General features: G+C 52.2%; 1 protein-coding gene across 2 annotated transcripts in view; it reads left to right on the top strand.

Annotated features, from left to right (window-relative positions):
• The first annotated feature begins 45 nt into the window (after positions 1–45).
• Positions 46–22,251, top strand: part of Tln1 (talin 1) — a 30,142-nt gene continuing 7,936 nt past the window's right edge. Inside the window, exons 1-36 of one of the 2 annotated variants that reach the window (XM_052176355.1) lie at positions 46–320; positions 5,651–5,813; positions 6,049–6,146; positions 6,445–6,574; positions 6,659–6,811; positions 6,996–7,138; positions 7,233–7,360; positions 8,037–8,097; positions 8,825–8,929; positions 9,250–9,405; positions 10,859–10,960; positions 11,099–11,175; positions 11,754–11,934; positions 12,083–12,196; positions 12,300–12,408; positions 12,595–12,803; positions 12,940–13,038; positions 13,991–14,158; positions 14,344–14,638; positions 15,230–15,396; positions 16,167–16,295; positions 16,415–16,531; positions 16,617–16,730; positions 16,883–17,017; positions 17,156–17,284; positions 17,456–17,558; positions 17,662–17,870; positions 18,214–18,333; positions 18,515–18,712; positions 18,873–19,012; positions 19,190–19,283; positions 19,368–19,457; positions 19,561–19,683; positions 21,172–21,315; positions 21,696–21,857; positions 22,056–22,196. In XM_052176355.1, the coding sequence (XP_052032315.1) occupies positions 5,684–5,813; positions 6,049–6,146; positions 6,445–6,574; positions 6,659–6,811; positions 6,996–7,138; positions 7,233–7,360; positions 8,037–8,097; positions 8,825–8,929; positions 9,250–9,405; positions 10,859–10,960; positions 11,099–11,175; positions 11,754–11,934; positions 12,083–12,196; positions 12,300–12,408; positions 12,595–12,803; positions 12,940–13,038; positions 13,991–14,158; positions 14,344–14,638; positions 15,230–15,396; positions 16,167–16,295; positions 16,415–16,531; positions 16,617–16,730; positions 16,883–17,017; positions 17,156–17,284; positions 17,456–17,558; positions 17,662–17,870; positions 18,214–18,333; positions 18,515–18,712; positions 18,873–19,012; positions 19,190–19,283; positions 19,368–19,457; positions 19,561–19,683; positions 21,172–21,315; positions 21,696–21,857; positions 22,056–22,196 (4,773 nt within the window). In that variant the 5' untranslated portion in view covers positions 46–320; positions 5,651–5,683. Of the gene's footprint in view, positions 321–4,276; positions 4,353–5,650; positions 5,814–6,048; positions 6,147–6,444; positions 6,575–6,658; positions 6,812–6,995; positions 7,139–7,232; positions 7,361–8,036; positions 8,098–8,824; positions 8,930–9,249; positions 9,406–10,858; positions 10,961–11,098; positions 11,176–11,753; positions 11,935–12,082; positions 12,197–12,299; positions 12,409–12,594; positions 12,804–12,939; positions 13,039–13,990; positions 14,159–14,343; positions 14,639–15,229; positions 15,397–16,166; positions 16,296–16,414; positions 16,532–16,616; positions 16,731–16,882; positions 17,018–17,155; positions 17,285–17,455; positions 17,559–17,661; positions 17,871–18,213; positions 18,334–18,514; positions 18,713–18,872; positions 19,013–19,189; positions 19,284–19,367; positions 19,458–19,560; positions 19,684–21,171; positions 21,316–21,695; positions 21,858–22,055; positions 22,197–22,251 lie in introns of those variants that run through there. The other variant, XM_052176356.1, reaches the window with a different exon arrangement.

Genomic DNA, 22,251 nt, shown 5'->3' with positions numbered 1-22,251 from the left:
AAAAAAACCAACTAGGAGTCCATAAGGGAACTCCAGCTTAGTTCGGGCGTTCTCTCCAGAGCTCTGCACACTCGCTTCCTGCTGGGGAGGGGAGGCCAGGCTTCGCGGGCGCCCGAGCATCGAGAGCTGCGGCCAGAGCAGCTTCCTGCAGTCTCCGCTACCATAGAGCGCGGGCCCAGGGCGCCGCCGGCGGGTGGGGGACGTTTCCAGGACGGAAGTGGACCAGAGTGTCGAAGGGAGGGCGAGGCCGGAGCCCCAAAGCGACCCGGAGAACGAGCGGGTAGCGGGCCCAGGGCGGGGCGCGGAGTCGGGCAGCGCAGGTAGGCCGGACGGGCTGGGCCGAGCTTCTAGGTGGGGCTGCGGGATCGGGCCGGCCCGGGAAGCGGCGGGCGGGGCCCCCAATCCTCCTGCAGATCCTGTGTCCGGTTAGGGAGGTCAGGGTCCAGTACATTTCGATTTAGGTTTGGAATTAAGGTAGGCGTGTTGCGAGAGGCAGGCCCTTTCTCAGGGGTAGACAGTTCTCTATCTTGGCTAGGTTTCAGGACCGGTAGAAATGGGGTGGCAGTGAGGCACTGGGCGGGGATGGGCTTTGGTGTTAGCCGATAGTGAGTATGTGGTTTGGGAAACTTTGGGTGAGTTTGGGTTAGGTGCGGTCGGGTCTAAGAAGCAAGGATCCCTTTAGAAGTTAAGAAGCTGGACTACATTCTAAACATTTGCTGCACGAGTCAAGTCTGTTTCGAGTGTGTGACATTTAGACTGAGGTCATTATTTTCTGGAATGACCAGCGTAAGTCAGAGTACAGGATAAGGATCAGCAACAGGAATTGGCTTAGAAGCCCGTTTTAGGGATTAAAAGCCATTGTCATAGTCAATGACAAGGTGAATTAAGAACCAAGTTACAAATGAACTTTAGGACTGCGGGGGGGGGGGGTCGTATTTAGGGGTAAAGTTGGGGAATTTGGGCCTAAAAATAAAAGCCAGATTAGTCTATGTGTCTTCTAGGAAAGGGCTGGATGTCAAAGTATAGGGAATTAGGAAGCAAAGTCAGGAATTGGTGACAAAGTTAGGGATTGAGGCTGCAGCTACAGCTGGGCAGGTGAAGTGTAAGAAATTGGCAGCAAGTGGCTATCTTTGTTTTGTAGTGAGTTCTCTTATTCCTGTGCAGTCACAGAGGCCTCTTTTACCCAAAGAGGTTGTCAGAGCTCTGGACCTCAGCTAGACCTGCCAGCGTCTGCCACTCCACTTTCTCTCTTCTACTGCCTAAGCCCAAGAGTTCCCAAGGAGACGAGGATTTCTAGACTATGTTGTTTACTAGGTGGGAGGTGGGACATGGAAAGAGACCCAGGAGTCAGACCAGGTGGGGAGTGAGGGTAGGGAAGAGGAGGCCCGTGACTGAGGGGAAGCGGGCCAAGGAAACGCTGTCAACTAAATGATGACAGTTTGGCTGTAGAGCCTCCCTCATTTTCCACACACTGACTTCTCTCCATCCCTTTGCCCTCCCTGGTCCCACGCTGCACACCTTTATACTTTCTTATAATACTGTCGTGGTCTTTAGCTCTTCCCCTGCTGTTCCGTTTCCCACCCCCTCTCCCCGCCTCTTTGTCCACACACCCTTCATGTAGCTCAAGCCTGAGCTTCATCATCGGAAAGCACTTTCTCATACTTGCCTACCACCCTGTCCTCTGCTGAATACCCCCCTCCCCTCTCTCCCCTGGTTTCTGGGCCTCCTTTAACTCCTAGGTCCAGTTGTGGATCCCCTTCCCCCACTCCCCAACAGAAAAGAGGAAATGATACCCAAAGAGGAAACTTGGTCTTACTGATCCCACGCCCAGCCAGGCCACTGACCACGCCCCCATGTCACTCCCAGCTTGACCCTGCCACTGACCACAACACTGTCCCCTCCCCAGCCTGTTTCAGCCGCTGGCCCTTCCCCAAGCTGCCTCTCCTCCCAACCCAGTGTTGCCTAGACTCTCTCAGTGTTCTCTCACTCTCCCCGCCCACCCTCCACTGGCCTAATTTAGCTGCTTACCACATCCCCAGCTCTTCAGAAGCTCCTGACCCGGCCTCAGGCCTCACTGTCATCTCCAGTTTAGTCAGCATCCATGGACTCATGCTTCTCCGTCCCCACATGACTCAGTCGCGCATCACATGTCTGTTCCCTGCCATCACCCTCCTGGTCTGTTTTCTACACCCTGTCATCCCCTGTCACAGCCTGCTGTTGTCAGTAACTCCACCTCTGTGCCCCTGCCTGCAAATACTTCATATCGCACCCTTCCCCACAGCTTCATTCCCACATCCTAACTGAGTCCCATCTCCTTCCCTGGTTTCTTAAGCCGAAGCTGTCTAGTCAATGAATGGTACTGGTCACAGGAAGCTGACTTTGGCCTTGGTTTTTGGGGTTTGACAGAAGAAGCTTGCATGTCAGTTCTACTTTTCTGAATGGCAACCTCCTCTCCATGCAACTCTAACTTTGGCTTTATTATCTCCTATACTAATACAGTCTCTGCCTAACTTGGCCCTGGAGTTGCCCTAGAACCCCGTTCTGGGGTGTCCCTGTTTGAAGTGTCCCTGGCCTCCTGTTCCCCTGCAGTCAGCTGGGCGCCTCACTCCTCTCTCGCTCGCTTGCTCGCTTTCCATCCTAACCCTGACTCCCCACCACTGCTCCCTTGCAGGTGCCCTGCGCTTCAGCCAGCTTGGCTGGGTATTCCTCCACGATTTCCTGCCTCTCCACCTTAGCTAACGCTAGTCTCTGTGCCTGGGACGATGCCTTTGACTCATCTTCGACTCACCTAATGGAGAGAGCTTGGGCTTTGGAGGCAGAGAGACCTGGGTTCGGATTTTGGCCTCACAACTTATTATTTGGACAAGTCCTTTGGAAAAGCATTTAACATTCTGGAGTCTCGGTTTCCTAATCTGTAAAAATGAAGATAATGAACACCTACCTTGCAGGGTTGTTGTAAGGACTGAGTGAAATTATATATGTATATAATGCAATTAACATCTAGTCAATAAATGGCACATCACTGTTACTTCTTATTATCTTCATGTTCTTAAAATTCTAACTTCAAATGATAGCTTTCTTGGATCCTTTGCTTTCCCTTCCCTAGCCTACAGGGCTCCCTTTTTTGAGTGTACACGGTTGGCTCCTTTCACAGCCTGTCTGTATTTAGCTTTTCCACCCACCTGGAAGGCTGGCAACCTACAGATAGCAAAGTCTAGGCCTTCTCATGGTGCTTCCTGGCCACCAAAAGTTTGTCCTAGGGCCTTCCCACCATGGGCCACACAATGCCTGGAGGGAAAAGGTGCGTAATAGTAGGACAGATGCTAGGAGCCTGCAGTGGGGCTGGTGGGGAAGCTGTGTGTGCATGTGCTCCCTACAAAGGACATCTCTGTGGGTACCTGTGAAACCCAGACAAGATGCATTAGAGACAGCACAGGCAGTTTTGTGGGAGGGAGTCCTGTGTAAGCTAAGGGTCTTGGTGAAGGATGAGAAGACATGTATGCATATGAAGACAGACCCTATGCTGGAGGAAGTCAGATCCAGCCCTTCAGCTGCCCAGTCCAGTCTGAAATGAGCTTCCTGCAGCCCAGAGGCCGGATATGTCAGTCTCACCCACAAACCCCTCCCCCCTCCCCCCTCCCCTCCCAGCGGTTGAGGACTCAGAGGCCAAATTTGGTAACAGACTGAGTGTTATTCCCCCAGCCCTCTTACATTCTGACTCTGTCTTCAGCTTTCTCTCTCCCTTTGTCCTCTGTAACTCCCTGCCTCTCTGTAGTTCACCCTACTAGGTACCTACACTGATGATATTCTCCATGTACCCCAAAATTCCTTAGCCCTAGTATACTTGCATTCCATTCCTTGCTGGGATTTGACCTCCTGTCCTCCACACCCCCCTTCCAATTGCCCAACGCCTCTGGAATGCATCTCAGGAATGTATTGAGGGAGGAGGAGTTCTCTGGGAAGGGGACGTGGAGGGGGTGTTGCTGCTCTTCATACAACAGATAAAAGGAGACCAGAGTTCTCAGATCAAGACAGGAAGCAGGTAGCTTCTTCACATAGTCCCAGGGTTCTTGTTCTTCGCCACTGCTAGTCCCACCTCAGTGTCCAATTCCTTGACTTCCTTCACTCTCAGTTGATTGTATTGATAGCTGCTCAGCCTGGGGGAGGACAGGCATGACTCGACTCTCTTATCGGGACCTTGCCAGAGGAAGAAGTGGGTATCCATATGTCCGGAGGAAATGGGGGTGGAGGGGCACACATGCAGTTTCAGCTGAGGCTGAAGTCCTTCAGTCAGTCCTGCTCCGGTTCCTTGGACTCTGCTTCTCTGACCAGCCCTCACTCTCCACAGCCAGGTCTGTCCCACTGCTGGAAAGGTTCCCGAGGAGTAAGGAAGGGCAGAGAGCTGGGACCGAGGGGGCCGGGCGGTCCTCTCATTTAGTATAAAACAGAAGTAATCCTGAACTGTGTATATGGTCAGAATTTTCTCCTAGTCATTGATCCTGGTATTTCCTGCATCTGGGTCTGATTTCTATCAAGGTTTTCTCATTCCATCTTTCCCAGTTTCTTTTTCTTCTGCTCCTTCCTATTTACCTGGTTCTCAAATGCCTTCTGTATTGTGGTACCTGCCTGTTACCTAGTCTCTCCCCAGTCCTGCTTACCCCCTCGGACTAGCATTCTGTCAGTGAGGAATGGGGATCCCTCTTTTTTTAGTTCAGAGGTACCTAGTCCCATGCCACACTGGGTCACATCATCAGCTGCTGGGCAGACCTGTCATCTTGGGCCTGTGTACCACCAGCTTCTCTTGGTGGCTGAAAGGTAGAGGAAAGGGCTTGGCGTTACAAATGCTGAGTGGCACTGAAAGCATCATCTGGTACCTAGTTAAGGTGCGGGGCAGTCTGGGGAGGACTGATGAAGACGAGTGTAGGAGACTGCAGGAAGGCTTGATTCTCAATGTCTGCACTGCTGGTCTTGCTTGCCTTGAAAGTTTCTCCTCTCCAACAGGTATTGGCTAGGTTATTTCTGAGGTCTCAGGGCAGAGAATTGTAGTTGTGCCATGAATGCACGGGTCACTGGGAGGCCCTGCATGTGCCCTCAGGTCATAAGAAGGCAGAGACAAAAGTAGGTCTCCCCAACAAGCTAGCCACAGGCGGAAGCAGGGCTCTGGAGCCCTGGGGCGCTGCATTTTGCCAAGAAGGCAAAAGCTGTAAGAGAGAAGGTCACACGATGGGTCAGGGCAGTGCTCTGGAGTCCCAGGACAGAACAGGAGACAACGAAAAGGAAGAAACTGACTCCAGAGAAGTAAAAAACAAGGTAGAGGCGAGGTTGGGAAAGAGGTGAACAGACGCAAGAGGCCAAGGCGCTTGGAACCCGAGAGGCACACATTCCAGTGGTGCAGGCAGGACAGTGTCCTCGGGCGACACTGACTGTCAGGCCTGCTATTGTACTCTAGAGACCAGCTTCTCTGTGATGTCTTAAATGGTCTAGACTGGTCTATTTGATGTAAGTAATCTTTCACCTTTTGAAATTATTAAATAGGACAAAACAGCTTACTATTATTTTCTATCATGGTGATACCCTTAAAAATCCTCTCTCTGGGACTCTGAGGCACTCCAGTGAGGGCATATTCTAAAGCTCTGATGCTACTGGCCAGGTATCTCCAGGCCGAAGAGCAGAAGCTGCCACCATGGTTGCGCTTTCGCTCAAGATCAGCATTGGGAATGTGGTGAAGACGATGCAGTTTGAGCCATCTACCATGGTGTACGATGCCTGCCGCATGATTCGAGAGCGGATTCCAGAGGCCCTGGCTGGCCCTCGTGAGTCTGACTACTGAGGTGGTGGGGGCAGGAACCCTCCATCCCTCATTCTCTTGGTCTTGAGCAGTATCCCCATTGTGTTCTGAGCTCCTCCCCTCTCAGGCCTATGGTCCAAGGTTTCCTTTCCTCTTTGAGTCCAAGGTCATGGGAGAAAATAGTATGCAAAGCCAGAGGTACAGCTGTTTGGCCACAGTGAAGTTTTTATCAGTCTAAGGTGATCTACCATCTCTTTTAGCCAGCGACTTTGGACTATTTCTGTCAGATGATGACCCCAAAAAAGGTATCTGGCTAGAGGCTGGGAAAGCTTTGGACTACTACATGCTCCGAAATGGGGTGAGTAACTCCGTCACTGGCTCCACATGCTCCTGTGCTGTCTCGCTTGTTTCCAGCACCCATGTTGCTCTCTGCCCTTCTGTTCTCTTCCTTCCTCATACTAGCTCCTCCCCCAACCCCGGGCTTTTTACATACCGGGCCAGCAAACCCCAGTGCACCCATGTGACCTTCTGACACAGGCGGTCAAAAAGCCCCCCTTTTGGATGAACCACCAGTCTTCCGTTTGCCTCCCTTCTCCTGGGCTGTGTAAAGGGAACTAGTTTAAATCAGCCCCGACCACCTCTCCCTGCCCTTGCAGGACACCATGGAATACAGAAAAAAACAGAGACCCCTGAAGATCCGGATGTTAGATGGAACTGTGAAGACCGTCATGGTGGATGACTCCAAGACTGTCACAGACATGCTCATGACTATCTGTGCCCGAATTGGTGAGGGGTCTTGGTAGGACAAAGGCCTGGGCCAGTAGGCTTCAACTCTGTCAAAGGACTTAGCAAACCATCCCTTTTCCCTAGGTATCACCAACCATGATGAATATTCACTGGTTCGAGAGCTGATGGAAGAAAAGAAGGATGAGGGGACAGGGACCCTAAGAAAAGACAAGACCCTGCTGCGAGATGAAAAGAAGATGGAGAAACTAAAGCAAAAGTTGCACACAGATGACGAGTGTAAGCAGTAGACACGTCCTGGGAAATGTAGGGGAGAGGAAGGAGCCATTTATTTTGTATTTACCCTGGATCATGGAATTTACTCTTCTATGAGCAAGGCGGGCGCTGAAGAAGTAAAAATCCCAGACACTCGGCAGCAAGGAGCTGTGGGTTGGAACAAAGGTCCCTGCGCTCTGTGTTGCAGTGAACTGGCTGGACCATGGGCGGACGCTGAGGGAGCAGGGAGTGGAGGAGCATGAGACCTTGCTGCTGCGGAGAAAGTTCTTCTACTCAGACCAGAATGTGGATTCCCGTGACCCTGTACAGCTGAACCTTCTCTATGTGCAGGTATGGAGAAGAGTTGGCTGGGGTGCAGTGGGAGCAGGCCATGGTTAACAGGGGTACCCCAGCACCCATATACTGTTCCTTCTGTGCTCTCCAGGCCCGAGATGACATCCTGAATGGCTCCCACCCTGTCTCCTTTGACAAGGCCTGTGAGTTTGCAGGCTTCCAATGCCAGATCCAGTTTGGACCTCACAATGAACAGAAGCACAAGGCTGGCTTTCTTGAGTAAGTGACCCATGTCCCGTACCCAGTTATGGCTTGGAACCCCTACCACTGTGACCCAATGGACCTGTCTGTACCCCAAGCCTTCTTTCCTTATTTCCTCTTCCAAAGTTTGAGGGTTGACACCCACGGGTCATCACCCTTCAGCCACCATCGTCCTGTCTCCTCGCTGGCCCCATCACAGTGGGAATGAATGTTCAGCATCTCTGCCCTTTCCCCTGAAACTTGTTTTTGTTTGCTTTAGATTCTCTGAGGAATTTGCTCTATTAGCCAAAGTAAAACAGGGCATTTTCCTTGTGGGAAACATTAAATTTAAAGGGTCCCCAGATCTCACTCACAGGTATTTCTCAGGATCCAGAGACTTTGATGAGGCTGTCTTGGTTTCCTAGGTGCACGGTCATCCCTGTAGGGGGCTTCCTCTCTGCTTGGCTCCCCCTCTCTCAGAGAACTAAGCCTCGGATCTAAGTGTCCTCAGTCCCCTTCCCACAGAAGGCTCAGGTTACTCAGGAGCTCGTGTTGAGTTCCCACTCTCTCAGAAGCCAGTGCAGACAAGTTTCCTCAGTCTTTCTCAGAGATGATACTGTCCTAGACATTTCCTCAAACCTCTAGGCCCACAGTTCACGGCCCACATACCCCTGCTGCTATCCACTCCATGCTGACCCTCCCTTTTCTGGTGTAGCCTGAAGGACTTCCTGCCCAAGGAGTATGTGAAGCAGAAGGGAGAGCGTAAGATCTTTCAGGTGAATGGGGTAGGGGAAGTGTCGGGGTGACCTGGGAGCTTGGCTGCTTGATTCTCCTGGCTGAGTGGACCTAGCTCCTCCATCTCTGCTCACCTCGCTTCTGCCCTCCAAGCTGCTCTCCCACCTTCTTATGGAACAAGGCAGAAGATGTGGATTTCAGTCCCGGCTCATCAGCAGTTTTGCTGTGGAATTTCCATTTTGGGTTTTGCTCTTTGTTTGAGTCTGGGTGTTACTTTGAGGCCCAGGCTGTCCTCCAGAGCACAGCAATCTTCTTCCCTCAGCCTCCTGAGAATCAGGATTGTGAATATGAGTTACCATGCTTGGCTCAACCTAGCATTTTCCTGCCTTTACTCTGGAAGCCAGATAGGAGCATCACTGAGCTGTTACACCTGAAAGGACTGTGAAATGTAATCTTTGTCCACATGTAAAGAGTTAGCCCCACTCGGAATGCTCAGCCCGAGGGCCTTCTCTTTTGAGCTCTGAAGGTCCTGGGCCCTCTACCTCTTGTCTTAGTCCCATCTGCAGAACATCTGCACGTTCCTTAGCTGCATTTCCTACGTTGTTGCTCCTGCTCCTTCGCCAGCCCACATTGCATCTCCTCACCTGTGCCTTCCTAAGCCCTTCTGTGTGCCCATAACACTCTGTCATTACAGTTAACACCCTCGCTTGACGCCTTCTTTGCAGTACTATCCCCACGTGTCTAACTCTCCCCATTTCCTACTTGCAGGCACACAAGAATTGTGGGCAGATGAGCGAAATTGAGGCCAAAGTACGCTATGTGAAGCTGGCCCGTTCCCTCAAGACTTACGGTGTCTCCTTCTTCCTAGTCAAGGTGAGTCCTGCCCTTCTTAGGCTTTCTGTATGTTTGATTCTTGTCCTTCCTGTCTCCCTGGACTCCTTGGCTGGGCCTTAGTCTTTCCCATCATGGCCTCCTTTGGCCGTGTATATCCTGTCTGTTGTCGGTCCTCCACTGCCATCGTTCCCTCCTCCCCCCAGTTTATGCCTCTGTCCCTAGTAGAGCTTTGTCCTGGGCCTGCCCGTGAGCACAGTCGTTTAGCCCTCAGCATCCGGCTGTGGTCCAGAGTGGCTCTGAGCATATCCCTTACATTTGACTTTTAACTTAAAACACCAATTCCAACCTCTGTCTTGCAGGAAAAGATGAAGGGGAAGAATAAACTAGTGCCCAGGCTGCTGGGCATCACTAAGGAATGTGTGATGCGTGTGGATGAGAAGACCAAGGAGGTGATTCAGGAATGGAGCCTCACCAACATCAAACGCTGGGCTGCCTCTCCCAAGAGCTTTACTCTGGTGGGTGCTGGGACTCCAGTGGTTGTTCAAGAACAAGTACAAAGGTCTTTCCCCTCCCTTAGGGCACAGTGCATTGAGTATGCATGAGTCAGCTATTGTGGGGAGTGGAGGTTAGGGGATGGAGGAGCTCTTACAGAATGAACGGTGTGTAAATGGCTAGGTGATGGATACACTCTTTAAATTCAGCAGAGCTTGGAGAGTTACCTTTCTATTGCTGCGATAAAACAACCTGACCGATGCAGCATTTATGATGGCAGTGGGATGAGAGACCATCACGTCACAGTGTGAGAGGTGGGGCGGCAGGCAGGCTGGGGCAGGAGCAGCTGAGGATTCCCATTTTAAACTGCAAGTAGGAAGCGGAGAGCAAACTGGGAATGCTCAGTCTCAAGTTCTCAAAGCCTGCCCCCAGTGGCACACTTTCTCTGGCAAGGACATCCCTTCTAAGCATCCCCGAACACATCGGCCAGGTGTTCTAATGCTCGAGGGCAGGGGTGAGGACGGGGAGCCATTCAAACTACCACAGGGTGTTGTAACCTCAGCAATAAAGCACCCGCCTAGCATATGTAAAGGTTTAGTCCACCAAAAAAAAAAAAAAAAGAGTAAAAATTTTTTTTTTGTTTTTTTAAAGGAAAGAAAAGCGAGTTTTTTTTTGTTTTTTTAAAGGAAAGAAAAGTAGTCATGTGTATAATCCCAGCACTTGGTACTCTGAGGCAAAAGGGTTTGCTGTGCATTTGAGACTAGACTAGACCTAATAGTGAGGACCAGACTGTCCAGGGCTATTTAGTATCAAAAAGGCAAATAGAAAGGAAGTCCGACAGAACACAGCTCTACCAGCAGGCGGGGGTGGGGGGGGGGTGCGCAGGATTGTGAGGAAAGCTGAGAGCAAGACAAGCCTCCCTCCTTCAGCGGCAGCCACTACGGTTGCTCTTTCCCTCTGATCTTATGGTTCTGAGCTTATGACTTGAAAACTGATATCAACTTGACAGAGTGCCAGATAATGAAAATAGAAATGAGAGGTGCTGTTTTCCCACTTTGGATCTTTTTGCCAACCTTCAAGGATGCTCATTTAATAACCCTGCTAATGTCTTCCCAATTGTATCCTCTGGGGAAGGGTAAAGAGTCTAAATGACATGTATATGAAACTGTAGCAGAAAATCTACTTAAGCAAAGTTTCTCCTGTAAAGAGGGAGATAAAGAAACTAGTAGTTGAGCTGGAGAGATGGCTCAGTGGTTAAGAGCACTGACTGCTCTTCCAGAGGTCCTGAGTTCAATTCCCAGCAACCACATGGTGGCTCACAACCATCTGTAATGGGATCTGATGCCCGCTTCTGGTGTGTCTGAAGACAGCAACCGTGTACTCACATACATAAGATAAATGGTTGGATGGATGGATGGATGTTTCCACACTGGGTGGATACTTGTCTCCTGCTCAGTCCTCACCCTGTCATTGTAGGACTTTGGGGACTACCAGGATGGCTACTACTCAGTACAGACAACAGAAGGCGAGCAGATCGCACAGCTCATTGCTGGCTACATCGATATCATCCTTAAAAAGGTGAGTGCTTCCACCCAGCCTGAGCCTTCTTGGGCCCCGCTCCCTAAGCCAGTCCTCTAGAAGCAGGGCCCAAGTTCTAGGAAGTGGCCGACTGCCTCTTACTTGATGGCCTCAACTCTTCTTCTTCTCTTCTTACAGAAAAAAAGCAAGGACCATTTTGGGCTGGAGGGAGATGAAGAGTCTACTATGTTGGAGGACTCAGTGTCTCCCAAAAAGTAGGAAGGGAGTTGGGCTGATCCCGTTCCTTGAGTAGGGAAAGTAAGGTGACGGCACGGAATCACTGGGCGTTGGACATCCTTAGACAGTGCGGGCACATTCAGGTGCTCTCAGGCCTGAGCAGGTGTTGGGTCCCTTGGAATTGGAGTTCCCTGTGCGGTGGAACAGTGGCTGTAAGCTGTGGGGTATGGGTTCTGGTCCTTGCAAAGCAGCAGGCTGTTAACTGCTGAGCCATGGCTCCAGCACATGGTTCTTTCTCTAGGCTCAGGCTACAAGAGACTTTAGTAACCCCTAGATCAACAGTTCCCAGCCTATAGCTCATGACCCCTTTGGGGGATCACATATAATATAACCTGTATATCAGATGTAAAGTACATTTCAGTTTATAATAGTAGCAGTAGTACAGTTAGGAACTAGTAATGAATTAATTTTATGGTTGGGCATTGGGGATTTTGTTTTGGTATAGTAACCACAACATGAGGAACTATATGAAAGGGTTGCAGCATCAGGAAGGTTGAGAACACTGCCCGAGATCCTGGGGCTGCAGAGGTGTTGTAACTGTTCGTTGGCCCCCCAGGTCAACAGTCCTTCAGCAGCAGTATAACCGAGTGGGGAAAGTGGAGCATGGCTCGGTGGCTCTCCCAGCCATCATGCGCTCTGGAGCCTCTGGTCCTGAGAATTTCCAAGTGGGGAGCATGCCACCTGCCCAGCAACAGATTACCAGTGGCCAGATGCACCGAGGACACATGCCACCTTTGGTAAGAACGCTCCCACCTCTGCCATGCACACAGGTCCCTGGCATGAGTAAGCAGTCTTCTATACTCCTCTCCCCAGCCTCTCACTTCATCTTTGCTTTCTTCCAAACGTTCCAATCCGGTCTCTGTTACTCTTCTCCCTATCTTTTAGACTTCAGCCCAGCAGGCGCTCACTGGAACCATTAACTCCAGCATGCAGGCAGTGCAGGCCGCCCAAGCTACTCTGGATGACTTTGATACTCTACCACCTCTTGGCCAGGACGCCGTGAGTATGGGGTAGAAGCCAAGTGGTTTCACGTGGGGACTCCAAGGAGTAGAGAGGGTAATTAAACCAGAGCAGACCCTAAGGTTTTGCTTTTGCCTCTCAGGCCTCCAAAGCTTGGCGTAAAAATAAGATGGACGAATCAAAGCATGAAATCCACTCCCAGGTAGATGCCATCACAGCTGGCACTGCCTCCGTGGTGAACCTGACAGCAGGTAGGCTGGATGGCAGCCTGTGTTTGTGTTAAGGGTGGGAGAGCAGGTGTGCACAGCAGAGTGTGGGATGCGCTCCACATGTGCCTACCCTAACTCGCTGTGGCAGGTTGTGGGTGTGTCCGTCTCTGACTGCAGTGGTGCGTCTCCCCGTCCATCTCCACATCTCCCTCCGCTTTCTGTCCTTAGGAGATCCTGCAGAGACAGACTATACGGCAGTGGGCTGTGCAGTCACCACCATCTCTTCCAACCTGACGGAGATGTCCCGTGGAGTGAAGTTGCTGGCTGCCCTGCTGGAGGATGAAGGTGGCAGTGGCCGGCCCCTTCTGCAAGCAGCAAAGGGCCTTGCAGGGGCAGTGTCAGAACTACTTCGCAGTGCTCAGCCCGCCAGCGCTGAGGTCAGAGGCCACAGGACTGTGGTGAGGGTGGACACAGGGTTCCACCCCAAGAAGGAAGTGTGACCCAGGAGCTAGTGAGACCTGTGGGCACATGGCCAGCGTCAAGCAGCTTCTGACAGGTGTCCACTCTCCACAGCCCCGTCAGAACCTGCTGCAGGCAGCTGGGAACGTGGGCCAGGCCAGTGGGGAGCTGTTGCAGCAAATCGGGGAAAGTGACACTGACCCCCACTTCCAGGTTGGTGATAACCCAGCTCCCAGAGCCACCACTCTTAGGAGGTGATCTCTGACCCGAATTCTAGAACTTAGTTCCTCTTTCTGTGAATTGACCTACCAAACCAGCCCAGTCATGTTTCCAGATATGATACCGAGAACTTCTAGTCCCGTGGGGTGAGAATTCAGAACAAATATAATCTCCTGGTTCAGTTTGGCACTTCTTGATGATGTTCTTAACCCTGGCTTCCCTGGCCATAGTCATGGCCCCAGCTTTAAGCTATCTCCAGACACCCCTGCCCCACCGAGGATGAGGTTCCTCTAGCCGCCCCCTTCCCTCCCCTTCCCTTCCCCGACCCTAGTCAAACTGCCTCTGCTGACTTTTCCCACTGATTTCCCATACAGATGTGTGTGCCCAGAGGGGCTGGGGCTCCATCTTCCCCCGATCCCCCTACGGTAACAGTCTCTGGCCTGGGCCTTCCCAGCTTGGTCCTCTCTGAGCCGCATACACTCGCTTCCACACCTCTTCCTCAGCCTCCTAGGGGAACAGACATGGTGGGAGATGGGGAGGCTTAGACTGACAGGGTTGAAGAAGAGATCAGATAGGGTAGGGCAGGGTCTTGCTCCAGAGCCTGCAGATGTCGCCTTGCACACGGAGACTGAGCAGCTCGGAGACATGAAGGGCCCATCCCATTGTCCTCCCTGCTCTCCTTCCCATCACTGTCCGAGTGTATCCGCCTCATGCATCTCTCCCTTCCGTGTAGATTCTGTTTCTGTTGGTGAGGGTTTGTTCTCGGTGAGCGTCTCTCCTGGGTGCTCAAGGTAGAGGGGCTTGGGATAGGTTCTGAGTGCTTGTGCGTATGCTGTCCTCTGATTGGCGTCAATGGGAATAATGAAGCAGCTTCCGCCTGTAAGGAGTGTCCGTGGCTCTAGCTAAGTTCAGCCTTAGATCTCACTGGCTGCTCTCTTCCTCCCAGGATGTTCTAATGCAGTTAGCAAAGGCAGTGGCTAGTGCCGCAGCGGCCCTGGTCCTCAAGGCCAAGAGCGTGGCCCAGCGCACAGAGGACTCTGGCCTTCAGACCCAAGTCATCGCTGCCGCTACACAATGTGCTCTGTCCACTTCCCAGCTGGTGGCCTGTACCAAGGTGAGCACAGGTTGACTGTATCCTGCGCCTCTGAATAATATTTCCAATATATGTACACAAACCTCTCATTTTATCTCTGACACTCGAGGCCTCACCACCCATCCCAGTGACTACTGTGAAAACCACAAAGACCCATCTCACAGCTTCTTTCTCTTGCCTACATGTCTGAAATTCTTTTCTCATAGGTGGTAGCACCTACAATCAGCTCACCTGTCTGCCAAGAACAGCTGGTAGAGGCCGGACGACTGGTGGCCAAAGCTGTGGAGGGCTGTGTGTCTGCCTCCCAAGCAGCTACAGAAGATGGACAGCTGTTGCAGGGTGTGGGAGCAGCGGCCACGGCTGTCACCCAGGCCCTCAATGAGCTGCTGCAGCACGTGAAGGCCCATGCCACAGGAGCCGGGCCTGCCGGTCGGTACGACCAAGCCACTGACACCATCCTCACTGTCACTGAAAATATCTTCAGCTCCATGGGTGATGCTGGTAAGAGTCGCCCCCAGGGACAAAAGCCCCAGGGTGGGTACCCCAAGCCCCTGGGCGTTCACCTTACAGCTCCGGCCACCCAGCCTCTGAGGATCAGCACAGTGGCCTTGCCGACTGTGTAACCCTAGGCTGGTTCGATCGAGCCTCCACTTCCCCACCGGTAAGCAGAAGTGTAAGCCTTGTTCTGTTTTCCTTGGAGCATTTTAAAAGGTACTGAGTTATGCACAGTAGAAGGTGCAAGGTGCACGGATAAGAGCCAGCGGGGCTTGTAAACAAGGAAGAAGAGGGGGAAAGTAGCTTCTCCACTTCAGCGTCTTAGCCCAAATCATTCAAAGAAGACTGCCTCATCCTCTCAACATGTACTAGAAATACTGGCTGGAAACTGGCCCTTCTTCTCATGGGAACTCACCCAGGAGATCTGTCCTCTGAGATCTTAACCAAAAACCTGCACCTCAGAGGAAATTTTTTGAGACCTTTGCCAGTCTCTTCTGTTCCTGAAAGCCCAGACTACATTGTTTGCCCCACTCACCCTCCGTCTTCTCCTCTCTCAGTGTCTCTGGCTTTCTTATGTGAGGCTCTCCTGTGTTCTAGGGGAAATGGTGCGACAGGCCCGCATCCTGGCCCAAGCCACCTCAGACTTGGTCAATGCTATCAAGGCTGATGCTGAGGGGGAGAGTGATCTGGAAAACTCTAGAAAGCTCCTGAGTGCTGCCAAGATCCTCGCTGATGCCACTGCCAAGATGGTGGAGGCGGCCAAGGTACAAAGTGGTTTCTCTGTACAGACCCTAAGCTGGGCCCTGAAGGGAAGTGGGACGGAGATGTCGAGATGGGACCTCATCTGATGGGATGACCCCAGGAAAGCAGAAAGAAGACAAGAGCAGATATAGGAACTGCAGGACGGTCCTGGCTCCCAGCCTGCAGGGCCCACCAGCCCTGTGGCGCACAGTGGGCTCTGACCGTGGGCGTCCATATTCTTTTTCTTCTTTCATATTGAAGGTCTACTATTCCCTCTTTCCTTGTGATGCTCCCACATCTGCTTGGTATCTGTTCTTGGTCCCTGTGACGGCAGGCAGCCTTTTGGTTCAGAGGTCTCCACTAGCCACACAGAATAGGATCACATTAGACACTGACACACAAGGTGCAAAGCCCATCAGAGGGGCTCGCCAGCGGTCCCCTGGGCTTTGCAGCTGCTGCACATCCCTGAGATCTATTCTCCAGGGAAAGTCTTCCTCTTCCCAGGCCATCCTGTTCACACGAAGTTAATCACACTGAGAGTTCTGTAGGACAGGCATAGTTCCAGTGAAAGATTCACATCGTAGTGGAAATTAAGTACCCTGGGACCCCAAACATCGTATCCTTTCTGAAACAGTTTTCAGCTCTCAGCAGGTAAAGCCTCAGTGAAGGTAATTCGAATTAGGTCAGGAAAACAAATGAGCTTTAAACTGGATTTAGAAGAGTCAGAAAAGAGTGTGCTCAAAGAAAAGAGTTGAATTCAAAGTGATGATGGATGCTGACTGTCACCTCTCAGGGAGCAGCCGCCCACCCTGACAGTGAGGAGCAGCAGCAGCGACTCCGTGAAGCAGCGGAGGGGCTTCGCATGGCCACCAACGCAGCTGCACAGAATGCCATCAAGAAGAAATTGGTGCAGCGCCTGGAGGTGAGGCTGGCGATCTGGGCGGGGCAGGAGGGGAAAAGCATGGATGCAGAGGGAGGGGTGCCGGGTGGATGGGCAAACCAGCGTTCCAAGGGTATAATTTGATGACTCTGTCCTCCCAGCATGCAGCCAAGCAAGCTGCAGCCTCTGCTACACAGACCATCGCTGCAGCCCAGCATGCAGCCTCTGCTCCCAAGGCCTCTGCGGGCCCCCAGCCCCTACTGGTGCAGAGCTGCAAGGTGAGTCTCTAAGAGGTGTGTGGGTGTGGGGAGGAATGAGAGGAGGGTTTCCAAAGCATGGTACTCATGACATTTCGACCTTCAGGCTGTGGCAGAGCAGATCCCATTGCTGGTGCAGGGTGTCCGAGGAAGCCAGGCCCAACCTGACAGCCCTAGTGCACAGCTCGCCCTCATTGCTGCCAGCCAGAGCTTCCTGCAGGCAAGACCCTCCACGCCTTAAACTTCCCACAGTCTGAGTGTCTGCTATTGGTCAAGGCCAAACCCGAGTGCTTAACTGACCCTGAGGGTGTCTGTTCAGAGCGGGTGGGGGTGGGGGTGCCGTACCTCATTTGCATGTGTGTTCTCCAACAGCCGGGTGGGAAGATGGTGGCTGCAGCAAAAGCCTCGGTGCCGACAATTCAGGACCAGGCTTCCGCGATGCAGCTGAGTCAGTGTGCAAAGAACCTAGGCACGGCCCTGGCAGAGCTCCGCACTGCAGCTCAGAAGGTAGGGCAACCATTTCTAGCCGTGGGACCTAAGGCGCTGCACGCAGACACCTGGATGGGGAGAAGTTGTACAGACTGGCCTCTAAGACGGATGACTGTAACCGGAGGGCCAGGAATACAGCCATAACCTCTGCCACAGGCTCAGGAGGCATGCGGACCTTTGGAGATGGATTCTGCACTGAGTGTCGTACAGAATCTAGAGAAAGACCTACAGGAAATAAAAGCAGCAGCTCGAGATGGCAAGCTAAAACCCTTACCCGGGGAAACAGTGAGTAGTCTAATAACGTGCCCGCATTCAAACCCTGACAGTCTCCTCAGCAGTGCCATAGAATCTTTATTGAAACTGCCAACCTTCCCCAAGAACCTTCTCAAATGCCCCCTCCCTTCCCTTCCTCCTCCTCCTCCCCTGAGCCTTCGTCCCCCTCCCCCTCATCTGCAGATGGAGAAGTGTACCCAAGATCTTGGCAACAGCACCAAAGCGGTGAGCTCTGCCATCGCCAAGCTACTGGGGGAGATTGCCCAGGGCAATGAGAACTATGCAGGTACATAGGCCTGGGGCTAGAAGGAGACGGGGGGGGGGGGGGGGGGGGGGGGCTCGTGGGGAACGAGGCTGATGGAGCAAAACTCTGGTCTTTGTGTCCCCAGGTATTGCAGCTCGGGATGTAGCAGGCGGACTAAGGTCACTTGCCCAGGCTGCGCGGGGTGTAGCCGCACTGACATCGGACCCTGCCATGCAGGCCATTGTGCTTGACACAGCCAGCGATGTTCTGGACAAGGCCAGCAGCCTCATTGAGGAGGCAAAAAAAGCGTCTGGACATCCAGGGGACCCGGAAAGCCAGCAAAGGCTTGCTCAGGTCAGCTGTTGGGAAGGGACTCCTACCTACCCCCGATTAGGTCTCTTCACAAGGCCTACCTAGCAGGGCACACGCTCTTCTGCGTCCTGTGTTCTCAGGCCAGCTCATAGAAGGATCTGTTAGACTTAGGCACAGACCTTGCGGCCAGCAGGCTAGGGATGCTTGTGGGTGTTTTGGAATGGATTATTATTGTTTGTGGCCCTAACCTCAGCTTGTTCAGCTAGAAACGTTCCTTTCTTCTTCCAGTTTTAGTGCCAGGACAGCTGGTTATCTCCTGTGCCCCAGTGTAAAAGGGGGCTCTTCAAATTATTCCCTCTGGCAACCCTGTTTCTTTCCCATTTAGGTAGCTAAAGCGGTGACGCAGGCCCTGAACCGCTGTGTCAGCTGCTTGCCTGGCCAGAGGGATGTGGATAATGCCCTGCGAGCAGTGGGAGACGCCAGCAAGCGACTCCTGAGTGACTCGGTAGGAGGACTGGGCACGGCTGATGGAGGGCTTTCTGACTCTGGGCTCCTCCTTTGCCCCTGCCAATGCAGATCTGTCCCTATCCCACTCACTATCCCAGGCTGTGCACCACCCCGGCCTTCCCTTCCTAAATTCTCTTCCCATCTTCCCCACCCATCTGACTTGCCCTCTGACCCTGCAGCTTCCTCCGAGCACCGGCACATTTCAAGAAGCACAGAGCCGGTTGAATGAAGCTGCTGCTGGCTTAAACCAGGCAGCCACAGAGCTGGTGCAGGCCTCCCGGGGAACCCCTCAGGACCTGGCTCGCGCCTCCGGCCGATTTGGACAGGACTTCAGCACCTTCCTAGAAGCTGGTGTGGAGATGGCTGGACAGGCCCCGGTACGAAGGGAGAGGGTCTAGTTGAGAGCAAGTAGGGCATTCAGGCTCAGGATTTACTCCTGCTTCCTTCAGCTCTAATCTAATAGAACTTGACTATTTGGGAAAGGAGATCCTCATAGAGACAGATACGACAGAATAATGTGTACCTTCCCTTTAACAGAGCCAGGAGGACCGAGCCCAAGTGGTGTCCAACTTGAAGGGCATATCCATGTCTTCAAGCAAACTTCTTCTGGCTGCTAAGGCCTTGTCCACAGACCCTGCTTCTCCCAACCTCAAGAGTCAGCTGGCTGCAGCTGCCCGGTAAGCTGGACCTGGACAGCCCAGCTCTAGGGACCTGTGTGAAGGCCAGAGAGAAGACATTTCATGAGACGCTCTGGCTTAGCAGTAATAAAGCAAAAGAAAAATATGTACAGTCCCATGCGCACGGGACTCGGGAAAGGTGGTGTACTCAGTCCCACACTCCCCTCCCCCAATCAGGGCGGTGACAGACAGTATCAACCAGCTCATCACCATGTGTACCCAGCAAGCCCCTGGCCAGAAGGAGTGTGACAATGCCCTTCGGCAGCTTGAGGTGAGCCTTTAGCATGGGGCCAGGCTGGGCCGGAGGAGCCGGGGCTGAGGGACAGTCCAACTTCATGCCACTCTGCCTCCACAGACAGTCCGAGAGCTCCTGGAGAATCCAGTCCAGCCCATCAACGACATGTCCTACTTCGGTTGCTTGGACAGTGTCATGGAGAACTCAAAGGTTAGTGGGACGAGGAGCTGCCGAGAGGGGAGATAGGAAAGGTGACTTTACACTGGTGCTCAGTGGACATGATCAGAGCCTCCTAATGCCCACTCTTCCTTAGGTCCTAGGTGAGGCCATGACTGGCATCTCCCAAAATGCCAAGAATGGGAATCTGCCGGAGTTTGGAGAAGCCATTGCCACAGCCTCCAAGGCTCTCTGTGGCTTCACTGAGGCGGCCGCCCAGGTAATGTCCTAAGGTGGACCCGAAAGCACCTCTCGCTTCCCATGCATGCCCTGTCTCCTTCAAGGCTGTACATCAAGAAGCAAGTGTGAGATCTGGGTCTCCTCTGTCAGGGAGGGAGGTCATTGGAAGCTGTTGAATACCAACAGGCAGGTTGCTGTGACTCTGTTTTGATTACACCGACCAGCTGTGAGGTGTTTATTACTGCTGCTGGACTGAGCTAGAGCCTCAGCTGAGCCCCCGCCCTCATGCCCGGGTGAGGCATTTTTATTAGTTACAGGGGAGGGAGTGTCAGGAGGGTTACTATTAATCCGAGCACCTGCAGAATGAGTAGATCTCTGAGTTTGAGACCAGCCCTATCTAAAAGGTGAGTTCCAGGACAGCCACAACCACACAGAAACTCTGTCTCAAAACAAAAACAAAAAATATTAACAAAAAAAAAACTGTCCTGAGGATTTCTTTGTAGCTATTTTTTTCTTTCCTAGAAGCCTGCAGTCTTCCCTCACCCCTTTGTCTGATTTTCCCGGCTCCCTACTGAGCGAGTGTGTACAACGGGTATTTTGCTGGCATGTATGTCTGGGTACCATGTGAGTGTCTAGTGCCTTCAGAGATGAGAAGACTGTCAGATTTCCTAAAACAAGTTATGGTCCTGAGCCCCCAAGGGGGTCTTTTACAAGAACTCTTGCTCCTAACTGCTGAGCTGTCTCTCCAGCCCAGGCCTGACTTCTAGAAATATTCCTGGTTTGTTGTTCTTCTCTTATTTTTCGGGAAACATATAGAAGAAAAAGCAAAGCTGCTGTATGTTAATTGAAATATGAATTGTTATGATGTCTTCCCATTATAAAAATAGAAAACTTTGTATCCGTCCCATTGCTAAAGCTCGGTGGTACTGTTGGTGCTAACTACCTTAACAGCCTTACACTTCTAGAATTGTCTTTTACCTCTTTTTCCTTTTTTAGCAGAATGGTCCTTGGCTGGCCTCAGCCTCACTACATAGACTAGGCTAGTCTCATGTATGCGCTCCTGTCTCTGCGCATGCTCGTGTCTCCCATATACTTCTCCTGCCACTCAGCAGTGAGCTGCACTTGCGGTTTTCATTCTGTGATCCACAAACACACGCTTCTAAACGGAAATGAAGCTCACTAAAAATCTTGGGAGTTTTGGAGAGGGGTTTTTTGTTGGTGGTGGTGGTTTTTGTTTTTTTGTTTGGTTTTTGTGTTCTGTTTTTTTGAGATGGTGACTTACTATGTACTCCAGGCAAACTCACCATCACCTTTGTCTTCTGGTATTGGAATTATAGGCAAGCACTACCATACCCAACCTATTTACCTTTTTGGTCTTCTGAAATATTTGGGTCAGCTTAACAAAATACGTTTGTTTTCAGCAGAGTAACTGTGGTTTCTTATTGCTGCTTGTCTCCACATAGAACCGAGAAAGCTAAGTTCCGTTCTCTCACCCGCCTCCCCTCCACCACTGTGCATCTCTCCTTAGGCGGCGTATCTTGTTGGTGTCTCTGACCCTAATAGCCAAGCTGGCCAGCAAGGACTGGTGGAGCCCACACAGTTCGCCCGTGCAAACCAGGCGATTCAGATGGCCTGTCAGAGCCTGGGGGAGCCTGGCTGTACCCAGGCCCAGGTAATGCGAGAGGACAGGTACCATGGGCAAGGATGGGCAGACTGCAAGAGGAAAGAGGGAGCAGAAGCCCGTGTGAGGGAGGAAAGGGCAGGGACGCGTCCCCCACTTTCCACAAGTGCTTCTCGCCATGTTTCCTTGTTCTTCTGCATGGCCCTGAGGGCACATCCTCTAGGGACACCTGGGCCCATTTTGATTTTTCTCTATTAATGTATCAGTGCCCATTTCTCCCACCTCCATGTCCAGTTTCTCTTTGAACATCTTTTTCTCCCAAAGCTCCCATATAGACTTCCAAAGGGGCCATCCTTTGTCTCCGCCTCTGAAATGGCTTTCTTGGGTTTGCATTCTTTCTTGGGACAGCTTTTCCATCTCTGTCTCCTCAGGTGCTATCTGCAGCCACTATTGTGGCCAAACACACGTCTGCACTGTGTAACAGCTGTCGCCTGGCTTCTGCTCGGACTGCCAATCCTACTGCCAAGCGCCAGTTTGTACAGTCAGCCAAGGAGGTGGCCAACAGTACAGCCAATCTTGTCAAGACCATCAAGGTTTCAAGTGTTTAAATTTTCAGGTTCCCTGACCCAGCCACCTTCTCTGCCTGAGTCTCCTACTCATTTTCTGGGGTCTTTTGCTAGATTCTCCTGTCCTTGCCTATCTAGACGTTTCCAATCCTCTGAGCTCTCGAGGGTGGCCTGGGTCTCACTCATGTGCCTGTACTAAGTCCTACGGCTCCCTGCTTGCTTCAGGCACTAGATGGGGCCTTCACCGAAGAGAACCGTGCCCAGTGCCGAGCAGCCACAGCCCCTCTGCTGGAAGCTGTGGACAACCTCAGTGCCTTTGCATCCAACCCTGAGTTCTCTAGCATCCCTGCCCAGATCAGCCCTGAGGTGAGGCAGTGTAACAGAGGAGCCCACGAGCCACTGCATGTTTGTGAGCTTAAGT

The sequence above is a fragment of the Apodemus sylvaticus genome, chromosome 3 (genome assembly GCF_947179515.1).
Source record: "Apodemus sylvaticus chromosome 3, mApoSyl1.1, whole genome shotgun sequence".
In the NCBI taxonomy this organism is placed as follows: domain Eukaryota; kingdom Metazoa; phylum Chordata; class Mammalia; order Rodentia; family Muridae; genus Apodemus; species Apodemus sylvaticus.
The sequence above is the reverse complement of the archived record's forward strand: the minus strand, read 5'-3'. Positions and strand labels throughout refer to the sequence as shown.